This window comes from Manduca sexta, chromosome 20 (genome assembly GCF_014839805.1).
Source record: "Manduca sexta isolate Smith_Timp_Sample1 chromosome 20, JHU_Msex_v1.0, whole genome shotgun sequence".
In the NCBI taxonomy this organism is placed as follows: domain Eukaryota; kingdom Metazoa; phylum Arthropoda; class Insecta; order Lepidoptera; family Sphingidae; genus Manduca; species Manduca sexta.
The window spans coordinates 15047035-15063049 of record NC_051134.1 but is presented as its reverse complement, the minus strand read 5'-3'; the positions used below and the strand labels follow the sequence as shown (position 1 = coordinate 15063049).

Here is a 16015-nt window from a genome sequence, read left to right as displayed (position 1 = left end):
TTTATTACTTCTTTTTTTTTGATTTCTATTTCTTTACTATAAATAGCATTTAATTGATTTTTATATGTTAACTTGTTCCATAGATAAACTACTCCACAAGCGAGTTCCTAATCCTATTTGTTTTCTTAAATCACTTAATGAAGAGTCTGGTGTAAAGCTATTGTAGGTTTGAAGACGCTTCTTGGCTCCTCTTTGTTTTATCATTTTTCTATTAATATGAAACGCAGTTTCAGCTACACTGCTTCCCGCCATAAAGGTTTATAAATGTCTTTTGATGGTGTTTGGATCTGCCAGTTCTCGCTGCATCATACGAAATTTGCTGAAAATGGTACTTTTAAATCTTCTACGGATTTCTCTTTGATTCTAAGACCTCTCTTTGTCAAAATTCCATCTAAAATCCTTCGGGTCGCGAGGATAAAAAAGAACATCCTTTTCACTTTGGGCTATTTTCAATTTTCGATACAGATTATTCAATTCTTCTTCGGCTCTTTCAATAGCTCGTATTTTTTTCCAGCGATCGAAATCGATAATTTCTTCATCTTTTTTCTATGACGCAGTTCAGAAGTTGAAGTTGTTTTTTCTAATTCAGCTACTCTTTCCAAGTAAGCATAATATCTATTAAGCTCTCTAAATCTTCAGATCTTGCTTTTATATTTTGTATATCTTGAATATACTCATCATATTCGGGATCATCAACATGGAGATTTGAATCGCTTCTAACTTTCAGCGGGGCATTAATGTCTAGAGGTCTTTTATCCGCATCACCAGCACTTCTAGTTCTTATTAAACTTTTTGAGATCACTGTACGTTTTACTACTTTGTAAGCGAGCATTATGAATACGTCGGTAAGAAGGCGATCTAATAGACACGGGTGAGGCCGAGTGACTTCTACATAAATTACCCGAGTATGATTTTGTACTTTTTAAAGCATTTGATGGAGCTTCCTTATCAGTTTCTGCACTTGGTAATCGTCGTGTAACGACAGGGGATATGGGACGACTTGTTTCCGTTAAAATTATCCTAGTTGGAGATGGTGATTTTACATTGACGGAAGTAGTTGTTGTTTTTTGAACAATTCTTAGGCGTGAAACAGGTCTTGAAGTTTGTGTTAATATTAGTCTTGTGGGCGAAGTAGAGTTTCTGCTAGATAAATCTTGAAGACTATCTTTTGTAACATATTACCACGGGCGATTTTGGTCGAGATGTTTGCGAAAAGTATAATTTATTAGAAGGCGGTTCACTTTTACTCCTCACTGTCGCTAAAGATGAAGTTGATCCAAATTCATCATGTTTAGACAAACTATCGAATTTTCGTACTTCAGTTTGCATTCTACCTGGCCAAGATATAGATCTAGGGCTTTGTGGTCGTCCAGGACTCGGATATCTATCCCACATTTTAAATCGATATAATGAGTACTCGGTTTTCTGTGTATTAAATAAGAGTTCAATGATTTGGGAGTATTGTTTCAACGGAAGTGATTGAAACATTTTCGCCTTTTGAAGAACACTTGTATTTTGTTCGAAAATTGGATACGTCACAATAGAACTACAAGGTCTACCAAGAAAGAGATGTTGAAAGAAAGAGTCTGTATTAATCGCCTCGTTAGATTTTATTAGTTGTTTGGCAATATTTTGCTTTCTAGTTATATTTTCATATGAACCACAATATGAGGCTTCGTTAGATGTATCACCAAATTGATTGCAAGATTCAGTATTTGCAATAGCAAGACTTTTTGAAACTGACTTCACTTTTGATGATTTCTTGATATTCTTATTCAAATCCTTTGTTTTTTTGCTACAAGATTCATGACAAGGCACGCTCTAGGTCTAATAACTACGCTTTCCAACGATTTCTTCTTTTCAAATTTGTAACCACGGCGGATTTTATTTGGGTTTGCTTTTTAAACCAGATGGGATGTTTGAAGAAGATTTTGAAATGTTTGAGGACATTTGTAAATATCTTGTTTTTGTCGATTTTTGGTCATTTCGAGAGCCAGAACAAGTCGTTGGTTTGGTTAGTTGATGTGAGTTTTTAATTTTTTGTACTTTTTCTGCGGTGCGAATCATGTCTCTACTTTTGTGAGTAACACTAGATGTTACAGGTCTTGTAATAATAGCACTTGGAGATTTGTTGGTTTTGTTTATCACCGTACTATTCGATCGTGCGACCGATTTATTTGCTTTTGCAACATCAATCCGTTCGTTTCGTTTATCAGCACTCCAAAGCTTATCTAAAGAAGCTACTTTATCTTAATATGTTTGTTATGGGAGTCTTTCGTCCAGCACCCTCCCCTTCTCATTACTACCGGACGACGTCATTCCACCACATCGGCTGTGTGTATAATGAGGGTATTCTATTGGCAATAAAGTTCTTCTTGGTGAGCCAAAGCTACTGGTGCCTGATAATTTAGTATCTGCCATTTTCTTAGATGTTTTGATTCCTACAGCTAGACTATTCTTTCTATCAACAGCAGGCGGGGCTGATATAGACATGATACGGGCTTTAGATAAATGCTGATCACTCTGCTTGATATCTGTTCTGGTTTTAGTTATGATGTGTGTATTTTCGGTCGAGATAATTTTATGATTTAATTTTTATCTTTTTGGAAGAAATCCACATTTGATTTAGTTGGGATTGTGGACTTTTTAGACATATCAGTTATTGTTTGAGGTGGAGCAGAAGTAACTAATTTTAAAGTTCTGCTATTTTTGGATGAAATTCTTCGTGGTGGCGCTGGTGGATAGTCTATTTTATAATTCTCAGTTTCAGCATTGAATAAACTTGAGGACCTCTTCTTGATATTAGCCAAAACGTCGGGCTCCACTGAAGTTATAGGATAGCAGATAACTTCATGTAGATTAGATGTTTTCTTATGGATTCTTATCTTCGTCAGTGTCGGAGAAATCGGAATATATTCGATTTCAGTTTCGTCTGCGAAGATCGAACTGTTTCTGTAGTGAAATCTCCATAGCGTGTTAGATGTGATACTTAAGAAGGTGATTCGTGTGCTCCTGCAATAATATCGTGAAACTGGAGGTGTTGTTGCACATTCTAGTTTACTACTACAAACGACCGTGACGGAACTAAAGAACGCGGTGATCAATAAGTTATACGTGTGTTTAATTTTGGAGGCAACTAGTGCACATGCGATACTTTTACCTTACTATGCAGTCAACCGAAGTTCCAGCACCACGTTATTGAGATAGAGCATGCGATATAAATTAAAATCTGTACTTACCCGAAGAGTGCGGCAGTACAAACTAATATACTCAGTTCAAAAATGTTAGTGTTATTATAGTTCGGCCTTCAGCAGCCACAGCCAACAATGGCGTAATCATTTGTACTATGGTTATAAAAGGCATCTGATGCACTAACCTTGGGCCTCTAAGGTTTGTATGGTGTTTGCGACAAACGTTTTTTATAATTTTTAATAGAGGTTCGGGACGTGAAAATTAAAGCAATTGTCTACACATTTGTTTCTCCTGTAGTTTGTTAAAGTTATCATATTGGTAACCCACACCGAAAGTTAATAGTTCATGCATATGTCACACAAGGCCTTTTATGTCAATAAACGTTTATTAAAATTATACCCAGTCGTAATATAATATTGGTATCGGCACATAACGCTTGCCAAAAGTGAAGGAGATAATAGTAGAAGTTACTAGAGCATAAAATTGATAGCCAATCGGGACACTAACTAAACAAAATATATTTTTTGCATAAGAGCGTTAGCGAAATCCCTATAAATCAGTAAAACTTGATACAGTATTGTCAAAGGAAAGTTCATTCAAGAGTTCACCTAATAAAAGTGTAAATCCAACTCAAGCATGTTTTATCTGATGCTGCCTCACGTACCCGGTATGTGCCGATACAATGTCAAACATTATAATTCTCATGTAATTCTCATGTAATTTGAAGTTTTTTTTAAGTCTTTAGACAATTTACTTATACGTTACATTGAACTTCCCATAAAGATTCATCCTTCATCAACTGTAAACATTTCTTACCTTGTCTAGGGGGCGCGGGTGATCGGAACCCTCGTATGGGCGGTTCACCTCCTGCCTGCAGGTCTCTGTACGCGGCTCGTCTCTCTGCGGGGGACAGAGGCGCGTCTGTCTCCTCGCGACGTCGAAAGATCAGCGTCGAGTCAGATTCGTACCCAGACTCTTTTAACGCTCTATAAATATATTGTGTTATTAGATGAGGTAAACTATAGACCTAGGCATATTAGGGTTGAATAACATTAAAATTGATAAATCAGCGTATTTATTCAACTCTTATATATAATATAGGTCGTCTCTCTCTTATATACATATAATAAACATAATTTCGTCGACGAATATAATACGTATTGATCCATTATTAGGCCTAAAATTGAAAAATTATAGACCATAGAATAGAATTAATGAAAGATTTTTATTTTGCGACGCGTAGGTATATAACATATTTTACTTTTTTATATTAAAAATACTTACTTCGCCATGTTCGACTTCGACAGTATAGTAGACGTGGATGTCTTTTCTTTTCCTTCGGCGAAGCTTGCGGCAACGACGTTGTGCTTGATATGTTTTGCTATGAAATTAAACATTTATTAGTTTTGTCGCCTAAATAGTCGATAATGGTTTGAACGATTTACAACACATGCTACAAATTTAAAACACAAGAAGTAACATTCAAAATAAAAAATAATAGCATGAAAACGAACAACGTACCTACATAGTATATTTGAAAGAAGTTGGAAGTATTTTTTATTATGGAGATAGCTTTGAATACATGTATTTATTTAGTTTTCTTCAATACTAACGGGAAGAGCTACCATGCCGTAGCTGGAAATCGTTTTAAGCAAACACTGTATATTAATTAACAATGGTCAATATTTAACAATAGTTACTTATATATTGTTTATTCTATGTTATAAGACATCACACCAGACATGACAGCATGCAATTCTTATCACTCTCTATAAGAAATGAAGAATGCAAAATCAGGGACAACAACAATCAAATTGATTATACGTCATAAAAGTATAATGTTTTTTTTACCAATATGTAATATTTTTTATTGCATTGATTCATTTCAAAAATCTTTCAAGCCACAACCCACCACAGCAAAAAAACTCTTAAGACATGGTACATAAAAAAGTCTGTATCAAAGAAAATTAAAGAGCAAATATTTTGGAAACAAAAAACGCCATATACTAGTAGGAGGTAGTGGTCATAGAAAGTACATTTAGAAAACATCACAACATTTAGCAGCCCGTGCAGGCAGATATAGCCATAGTACACCTTCTATAGACACCGTATAAAATAATGGAAAGTAATAATAATATATAATAGCTCATTAGTGTTACAATAATGGTCGTGGTATTCAAAAATGTATGCCGTTAGTAAGTTTTTAAAACCTTTTTATTCTACGCTTGACGTCATGAGTATCAAAATAATCGCATTACAGGCAAAGGGAGTTTTCTTAGTTTTTCTACTAATCAAATCATATTAGCTGCAGTCTGTACATGGAATTAAAACAGCTTCAGGTTATTGCCACTAAATGGCGCTATTTATTTTGTCTTTGTCGTAGTCAATGCGCAAACGAATAAGTAAAAACATTTAGGCATTCAGATTTGGTCCTCGCAGCCGGATACCAAATTTTTTTGAGTTCAAACCTCCAAATGCAGTGTCTATGGTAGGTGATCTAGCACAACAAACAAGGCATAGCATGATAACCGGGGACCTTACACTCTTCTGTATGGCGCGTGCTAGCAATGTGGTGTAAGGAGGCAGAGGGGAGTTGTCGTCTAGCCACTGTTAGCCACGCCGCCGCCGATGTGAACACACGCATTAGTTGTCAGTATAGAGCTTTATGTACAAGTAGACGGCAATATGACACCATCCTTACAATTCTAATCATTCGTACAATGGCATATTGCACAACACAACAACCACTTATTAAATGGAATAATTATATGTATCGAATTAGAAATATTTCAATCATATTGTGAGAGCGCTCAACATCCTGTTACACTGTTAATGAAAAATATGAATATGGATGTATTCGATAAAATTAAGTTACCAATTTCCATCACCATTATTTACAATGTCCAATGTAAATACAGCCTTATGATTTTTGAAACCATTAGACGTAATATACTTATATTTTTAAATCGTAAAAGAGAGAATATTGTAGCGACTGCTGCTTTAATTTAGTAAGTAAGCAACATCACCTTACGGATTTAGTAGGAGATAAAAGAGCAAGATCTTTGAGAATATACACAGTTATTACTGAGTTAAAACATATACACACGGTACGTTACACATATACGATAGAGTAAAAAGGTTCCGTACCCCGTCAAATATGTCCATGACCTCGTCCCACCACTAGAAAAGAAAAAATATTAAAATATATATAAATAATTTTATCGAGACTCGTGTGGGTTAGTTGGAAAAAATATCTTTATGAATAAAGTTACAGTAAATGATATCCCATTGACGCCAATTTCCGTTGGTAATGTGTAAAAAAAGGTATACCACATTCGTATGTAAGCACGCAAGTCGTGAAAAATAGACGAAATTCCTGTGATGAGTATAGTAATATCCAACCAAATAGTTATAATGATCCAACTTTTAATAAAGCCATATTTACATTTCAAACCATGAGATGAATAATTGCGACAACTTGTGTACATATTTAATGTAGTTGTGTACCTGTTTTGCTTCTTTATCGACAACAGAGGATCTTCCCGGTACGTAATCTTCAATTCTGCCTGGTTGGTTTTTGTACACTTCCTGGCTTGCTCTGGCTGAGGCTAAAGTGCTGAATCTGTAACAAATTTACTTTTTAAAGATTTCTATATATTAATACGTAAAGTAATAACTTTGTTCCACGTCAAGAGACTCTTGTAGAGAATTACTGCATAAAAGTAACATTTATGTACTTATGTGTTACAAATATATGAAATTCGACGGTCGAATTTCGGCTACTGTGAGATCACCTCGACGGTCAATTATTATAAATAGGCCTTTTTTTAAATGGACTATGGACGAGACTAGTTGCAAATCCACTCGGCTTTTTAAGTGTGAATATTTTATTGTTGGTCGGCTTTTGAAAAGCAATAGTGCCATTTATATCCTCATGCAAATTTTAAATTTTGAAAAGGATTTACAAATAAAACTTTAAGAAACATCGGTACATTTCTCAATTTTTTTTCTATAGACGAAATGACCTAACGTAAAATAATCAAAATACCATCAGATCAATGTATGAAAATATAAATATGAATGTATTCACTTATTGGCTGGCATGTAGTGTGTCGTGACGTCGCTGACTCTCCGGTCGTCCTGCACGGAGGCGGTGCGCCGGCGCGGGCCGGCCGTGACGTCACTGTCGTACGCGTCGCTCCACGCGGCCGGCCGCGGGCCCTCCGGCTCGCTCATGTACCCCGAGCGCGGGTCGAAGTACAAGTATTGGGACTTGTTCATCAACACACGCTCCGGAGGTTGACCTGTGGATAAATAGCCAGTTTCACCTTTGTTACTTTCTGTGACGGTAGTTTTAAATTATTATACGTAAAGTCCAACCGTTGCGATTTACCACCAATTCCAATAAGTAATCCCAACCACTCGGGCCAACCAATTAAAATAACTCTATTTTCACTAGGGATCCGACCGTATCCCCAAGAGGGCTCAGCTCTCCCCAGCCCTCTTGGGGACAAAAAAAAAGGAATCCGGCGGTATAGCGGTTAAGGTCGTAGGAATCAGCTATTAATTCGATCCTTATTTTTAGTTAATGTCAGTATTACAGCATCGTAAGACTTTACGTATATTAATTTATCTGGAGACTTCCTGCCCTGGTTTTGCTCGAGTCTCGCACATTATGACGTAATGCGACCACTGATCTTTGCATGCTATCTGCTGGTTTTGATTCGTGATTTGCATGGAATTTGAAAGTGTGTGAAACATCACGCAATGGAAAATTTGCGATGTTTGCTACGACGTAATTTAGCGAGAGAATAACAATAATGACACAATTCAAATGCTCAATAAAATGTTAATATAAACTGGTAGAATTTTCACAGAATAACATGGATTGTTTCCTTTGTACTGTATTTATATTAATAATTTTATTCAAATACTGCCTGTTAAAACTCTCAGTCACGGCAGTGCGATATTGCCCTTCGACTGTAAATATTTTTGGTCTACTTCTTTGGATTTAAACTATAATTTCATCATCATTATCTCATCAGCTAAAGTCGCCGCTCGTAGAGCCAGCTCTGCCAGTTCAGCTACAATATGTAAGCCAGTCTAGAAACGTAATAAATATTTGAATTGTGTCACTCTACGAAATAACTTTTTAATATCATCCATCGCAATGAAATCCACTCCTTGATGAAATATTTATGTATTTGTTATTTTCGTATTTTTATGATATAGAACATAGTTATTGAGTTTATTTTCTAGTTTCTTATTATATTTAAATCTAAATGATTTATGAAGTTTAGTAAGAATAACCATTATCACCTAAGTTTAAATGTAAGTATGCTTTTAATCAACTTGAAGCATGTTATTAAGTTATTAGGAAAGTTTACTATGCATATAACCTAAATGTGACGTCACGGAGTCACTGATATCAAACATTAGGCATAGTGTATATACACGAGTAATACAAGCGAGAGATGTTATTTGAAAATTTGAGGTAATGTAGATGATATGACATATCATGATTTAAGGTTGTTTACCAACTTCGTAAAAAGCTTACGAGTGTTTTCATTTGTGATAGAGCTTTAAATTGAATTAATATCGTCGCGACGCTATGGACGCAGTTACGTTTCTATATATTTTTACATTTGTTTTTCTATTAGCCGTTAAAAAAAACATTTGACAGTTGTTCTGCATAAAAAAAAATGGTTCTTTTATTTTACTAAAACTTAATGTAATAGTTAGGAATTATCATTAATCAAAATAGTCATGTATTTATGTAAAAACATTACTTTCATATTTTTTTATACTTGTCTTTATTTTATTCGATTAACCTAAAACGTCACATAAAGCCCCATCCTTAAATCGTGATTTATTCTCACATCATCTCCACCCGCTCCTAATCTCTACTTCAATCTGCAATCTGGTGTTATACAGTCACCGATATCGTTAAAATAAATTTTGAAGGCATCATAATCACCTCGGCGACTTTTGTATCGAATAGTCACATAATCGTCTGAAAAAGAAAACGAATGATTGGGCCTTGTTTACACATAAAGACAACGGTTACACAACATATACATATACCTTTGTAACAAAAATACAAGTACTGCAAAATGTATAGAACTAACCTTTATAGACAATGGTCTAGTAAAATTTCTATTGGAAATATATTCGAATCGATATCTCATCGAAAAATAATTAATTTTATTGCAGTAATTATTTTTGTTACTAAAGTAGTATCTACTATACTGTTACTCACTGTCGTATTTGTTTTTGTGTATCGTGTCGTACATTTTTTTGTACCACCGCGATGGGTCTTTGACTTCCTGCAATAATAAAGCAACATTTAATGGGTATATCGAATATTTTATTTTAATAGAATATTTGTATAGTGCAGTATTTTTCTATAACGTAGCTATATACCATCATTACAGGCGATAATTTTACTTTCGGCTGGTCTGAATTATTTTTTCATTACGGAACTTTTATGCCTACACTTCGTCTGTAAAACTAATCTATGTATAATACCTCTATACGTAACCTGTACATTTCTTGCTTCACTCTTTCTTACGTAGTTTACGTAAATTTATCAAATCATCAATCATTATAACAGATATATCTTACTATAACCAAATAATGTAAGATTTGTTAATAATAAAAACTTGAATTGTTATAAAAAAAACTGTAACTTGTCTGTTCATACTAACTAACCTAACCAACTCAAGTAGCATTACCAATATTGTTATATTAAATATTAAGTATATATAATTTTACGCGATAAAACGATGTACCCTTATAAATTCTTTTCCGAAAATTATAATAATTAAATCAAAATACAGCTTGAGATACATAGGAAATCAGTTATAATTTATTGATACCAGTATTTTCAGAATCGGTTCAGAAGTTCCAAAGACAATAATCCAAAAATAAATATACAAATGAATGATATTATTAAACACTTACAGATCTAAGTGCGACAGGCATGCCGTCTTTGGTGATGGGTCTGATTCCTTCTATTTTCTTCGGTGCATCCGCCATTTTCCGAGCGGCGCCGCGTTCGTAGTCACTGCGCTCTGCTTCCGTTTCGCTCGCGTATTCTTTGCGTAGCGCATGCACTGTAATAAAAATATGTTTGGGTTAGGTTAGTTATTAAATAGGGGTACCAATATACTTAAAAATAAGTTCTAAAATGACGTAACAATTTTAGCGCTTACGGTGTATCGGTATTTATCTTCTTGAAAGTTACTATCGACTGGTTAGTATCGATTTGAATAGTTCATTAAAACATTGTTTATGATATTACTTATTGACTGAAAAAATATTCAAAACGCAATTTTACTTTTTATTGTTTTAAGTATGCTTCGGGGAACGATGATAAATTCGTGATTTTTTTCTCAGTATCAATTATAATTTTTATTACTATGAATTATCTATGACATATAAGATATTAAAAAATACCATTTTTATTAATTTATAGTTTTTTTTTCTTTGATAAACTAAGCAATGTTATATAGTATATCTGTGGCTCGAAGTGTAATAAAGAAAAATAACATCAATAAGGTACACATTTAATTTTCCATTCGTCACGTTTTGAGCGCTTAGCGGTGATTCATAAAATAATTTCCAGTCACGATATACCTACATGACCATATACATATATATACAAATGTATATACTACAATATATTACAGGTATTTTAAAAGTTTATATATTTTACCTAGAGCATTGAAATACGATACAGTGTATACAATATAGCAGCCAGCATTACAACTAATATTAGTAGACATTATAAGACTTAACAAAAGTCCTATAATGACGATGGTAGTATAGTCACCGAGAGCTTCTAGTTCTAAGCAGTGGTGCTTCTCTTTATGTATATTCCTGTCGTTTAACAACAAGGTAGCAATCTGCTTACCCTAGCACTGGGTTGAATAAACAAATATAACATATTAATACCTGGATCGCCTTTGGGAGGTGACGGTCTATCTCGAGGTAGTCTTGCGCTGTCCTTTTCAAATTGTAAGTAACTTGAACCTCGCGGAATTTGTCCCTCTGGAAGTTAATAATATTTATTGTTATTTATTTTTGTATTATTGACTCTTACTTTAAATTTCCTTTAGGATTTTATAAAAGGGATCAAGCGAAATATTTTATTTCATTGTACGATCTGTCTGTATACTCTTCAAATAAGCAAGATAAATACGGTTTTAAAATATTAAAATGGAATTCGATTTCCACAAATGATTAAACAAAAATTAATTCTAAATCAATTTTCAATTGTTTTAAATGGGAATTCCGAATTAGGTATCCGGCTCCGTGACATTAGTTGATGCGCGATCATTACAACATCGAGAATTGAGCGCCGATTCCTGGTATTTGATTCCTTAATGCATTTTAGAGTACGGTTTCCGGGAATCGGTTTTAAATTTCAAATGTATATTACGAAATATTTTAAACCTATATTCTTCATTCATAAGTATGTATAAGTAATTAACGTTTGCAGTAAAATTGACATCTCCGACACGACTTTTAGATTAAAGTTATTATTAAACAATCTCAGCAACAATACGTTTAGTTGGGAAATTGTCATCTCCAGTGGGTCAATATTAAAGTTTCGTAATGGCGTCTCGACCCTCGTCACACTTCGTTATAACGTGACGCACCTTTTTCACATTACAACCTTTTCTATTGAAAAGGTAACGTACAAATTGTCAGATCAAGAGTCCCCGTGTTACATCACTCGTATTGTGGATTATGTTATGTTTCTATAAACATGTAGAATTGCGGGTGATAAGTATTTCTTTAAGGAGCCTGGTGAAGTACTTCAGCCAAGTGGGTGGTGCATCAGTCGCGGTCCCTTCTTACAGATAATGTTCGGAACATTGAATAAACTAGTATGCTTCGTTCGTATGTTAAAAGTCGCGAAAATTGTGTTGTCTTGTTTAATAATTCTACTTCCTCCTCTGGGGTATGGGTATAAAATTCGGTAGGCAAGTTTGCTATATACATATATAGATAAACGTATTACGATAAACAGCTGAATTGTTTTGGTAATGAAAGACTAAGTTTATTGAATGCAAAATTAACTTTTAGAAGATCTTAATTATAAAGAATGTTTGTGTATCCTTTCGTTAGCTCTAATTATAATGTAAAATCTAACAGATCGACTACGGTGAAAAGGGATTTATTTTGAATAATCTGTAATGACGAATTTGGCTCTTGTCTACCCGTGAGCCAATTAACGAAACTTTGACATCAATTAGGCGCCATTCTCACAGCATCTAGTCGAATAATTTACAAACATTTCAGGGCTAAGGGATTTGTCACACTTAATAAACATGAAAGTTAAATTAACAAGTGCAAACAAGGTACGTGAGCCGAGTTTTGGGCGGTTGCCGTCCAGCTCCACTCACAAAATAAATAATGAAAATTGTTAAACCCATGGAATGGGAAATATTAACTCGTAGAACTTTACGTATATATGGATGCGAATTGGGTCAGAAGTGACAAAGCCGCTTTTAATTTTAAGTAGGATTCCTATTTCCCTGGAGAGTGGAGGGCTATGTAGACAAATAGAGAATCAATCTGTCGCGGAGCTTATATACGTAACATGATGTGATCATCATTTGTCATTGAACTGTTACATCTATTGTAGATGATTTGAACAGCGTCAACTGTTGGAGGTTATTTTGAGAAATTTTCTTTGATAGTTGTAAAGAAGTATACAAGAAGGGCAAATCCGGGATAGGGGTTAAGAATATCACATTTTCCGCTACCGTGCAAATCCGCTTTGTTTTCTCTTCCAACAAAAAAACTTACTCATATTTTATAGTTGCTCGATCGGGAATTGAAGCCTAATTTTCATGCTTCACCCCTAACACGGGGTATGAACTACCAACCTATTAACAAGCTATTCTCTTATGTCCTACTAGTTTTTAGAATCATAATATTATTATATGCCCCCCTTAAGTTACTCTTGTGTGTCACATTTGTAAGACTTTCGTAATATAAAAACTATCTAATTAAGCAAAGTCGAGGTCAAATGCTAGTGCGCAGTAAGAACTAACGTTTTATTGTTGAGTGCTCGTAAACTGCTGGCGTACGACCGCTATAGTGTCGAATCCACAAGCACCGATCCGATAATTAAATTCCCATGGTATCTATTGTTTTTGAGGTCAAAGTAGGGTTAATTGTCAACCCTTATTATTGTAATAATTCAAGCGTAAAATTACTGCGTCACTTCAACACAGAATTTAGAATGAAATATCAAATGTTTAATGCCGTAATTAAATTATCGCGATAAGTCGTGGCTATACTTAAGTTTCGTCTTAATTAACGCGATAAATAATAGGATTTGACGTTAGTATTGCTTCAACATGAGATTTAGGTCCATTGTCTATTGATATTGTAGGTACAATAGCATCATATAATAGTGCATTACGTTGAAAAAAATATTAATATGTAAAATACATTACGTGTAATTCTTATAACTGTTTAAAACTGTTGGATGGCATTTAATTAATTGGATAACGCTTTATTTTACAATAGGTCTAATATAGTTAAGATAAGAAGTACTTTGCTCTATACATAAAAAGTAAAGTTAGATCTAAGGTATCCTATTTTGCAGACATTATCTTAATTTTATTACTCTTATACATTTTGCACCATGACTCGGCAAACGTAGTGTGGGACGTCTTCCACCTAGGTGGAGTGACGATCTGCCATAGGTCGGTGGTAACTGCTGGATGCGACAGACCGAAGACAGGGTAAAATGGCGCATATTGGTGGAGGCCTATGTCCAGCAGTGGACAAAGATATAGGCTGATGATGATGATGAAACATTTTGCGAAATTTCAGTTCTCAGCGACAACAAACATACGAGTACGTAAGAGTTTATGTTATTTACGTTATTTTCTAGCGGAGATTTCCTGGAAACCAAGCGGATATCGGACAGACCATTACAGTGGCCGCACAGTTACTAATTCATCCACTCTAAGTTCAATAAATTGTTCAAAATGGGGATTACAAAGGTACGCATTAGATATTTGGATATAATGAATCGTTAATGAACCTTCTGTCTGTTTATTGATTGTAGCCTAGCGGTACCGTATTCTAAACGAAATTGATGAAACTTCCAACGATTAAATTGTGTCTTGTCAGGTAAATATCGGAACCATTATTTATTGTAATCCATTAAGTTCCAAAACCTAATCAAGGTCTTATTGAAGTTCTTATAGTTCATTAAATAAATTGCGTTCTATTTATATTAACAAAGCAAACAAGTACACGTACATACTTTTCCATTAAAAATCCCATACAGACGGCCGTTCTAATTGAACACTATGTATATACACGGACCGATATCGAATAAACGTTTACATTACTACAGAGCTCAATACTTGAATAAAAATGTATACTGTTATACTTTTACTGAATATTTGTCAGTACATGAATATTTAAAGCTAACAAATTAGTATGTTGCATAATTTTCTACAAACGAAGGGTGAATCAGTCGTCTAATCAAAGGGGGATAACTAGTAGTATTAGAATTTACATAAACAAACTCACATCACCATTATCCCCAAAGGAGTAGGCAGAAATGCAGCCAAGGCACCCATTTTTTGCCGTGTGTATTCCGTCCCTTTATGTGATAGGGGCTAGCCTATCGCCATGTCAGGCACAAATTTCAGACTTCAGGATGATACTGAGCGGCTAAACTTAAAAACACTTTGCCCGACCCTGGATTCGAACCCGGGAACTCAAAGCGGTGGTTGTACTACTGCACACGCAATGAGCAATACAATAACGTCTCCCAGGTAACTTTAGAACTTGGTATTACAAAATATGCATATTCCTAGACTACGATCGCCTTTTTAGGATACCATAAATAATTATTATAATATCCAGCAAACACATTGGCTATAATATCTTTAAACCCATATACTATGTCCTTCAAACCGGAACATACTGCGGATAAAACATTGCTGCTCGGCGGCAGAATTATACTTTGCTATCTCCGTATAAAAAAATACTATGCCGAGGTACTTACAAAGAGACACATGCGATAAACTTAGCATATAAACGTTAATCACTGATTTTGATTCTATGATCATAGGTCACTTACCTCGTGCTTTCTGCAGCAGTGTGACCGTAGGATTCTGTGCCCGTGGCAACCGGCTTGTCGATGATGAACTGCTGAGGTTGTTCGCCGGTTGCGGGCGGTGCCTGCGAGGTCCTCAGCCTGCCTTCACTCTCTGAACCGCTAGTACATCCGTTCTGTTCTGGGTTCTGGAATATGTAAAGGGATTATACAATGCTGGCACTACGCTTGGCGTATTTATCGAAATATTTGCGCCTTTTAAGCAAAGTAATAACGACATTGTTTTTTTAATGTGCAAAGTTCTGTTGGATTATCCAAATAACGAAAATATTTGGTCAAATACGCCAAATGTGGTGTTCCGATAACAATACTTCGTGCTAATTTCACACAAACATCTGGAGATCGATGCCGGATACATTAGTCGGTTCTTCAATAAAAAAACATATTTTTTACATATATGCAATATCTGTTCTATATACCTACAACATAGCAATAGATGTAACACATCAGAAGTAAAATGAGCATGACGAAACGTCGGCATACTTTATTATATACTGCACCGTGCCCTTTTGCGGTTACAAGAGTGAATTTATGTTATTGTTAACTTATATTTCGATACAAAATACTCGTATTTAAAAACATACCTACAATTAAAGTATTATTTAAGAACAATAAAGTTTTACCGACGTTTAAAGCAAGGTTATATAGAAAACATATTGTCCC

General features: G+C 34.7%; 1 protein-coding gene across 1 annotated transcript; it reads right to left on the bottom strand.

Annotated features, from left to right (window-relative positions):
• Positions 1 to 2615: 2615 nt before the first annotated feature.
• LOC119189961 lies at positions 2616 to 15780 on the bottom strand. The gene is made up of 13 exons (XM_037440800.1): positions 15776 to 15780; positions 15317 to 15417; positions 11149 to 11244; positions 10156 to 10307; positions 9452 to 9518; positions 9170 to 9205; positions 7283 to 7496; positions 6700 to 6814; positions 6340 to 6372; positions 5734 to 5799; positions 4477 to 4573; positions 4009 to 4178; positions 2616 to 2932 (listed from the first exon to the last, which is right to left on the bottom strand). The coding sequence occupies exons 1-12, from the start codon at positions 15778 to 15780 to the stop codon at positions 4171 to 4173; spliced, it is 990 nt and encodes a 329-aa protein (XP_037296697.1). The 3' UTR covers positions 2616 to 2932; positions 4009 to 4170.
• Positions 15781 to 16015: the final 235 nt, after the last annotated feature.

Coding starts and splice junctions, on each gene's coding strand:
- LOC119189961 (XM_037440800.1), bottom strand. Junction 5,800..6,339: donor TCATGGACATATTTGACGGG/GTACGGAACCTT, acceptor CGTGGCTAACAG/TGGCTAGACGACAACTCCCC. Junction 4,574..5,733: donor CACGCGCCATACAGAAGAGT/GTAAGGTCCCCG, acceptor TTAATTTCATAG/CAAAACATATCAAGCACAAC.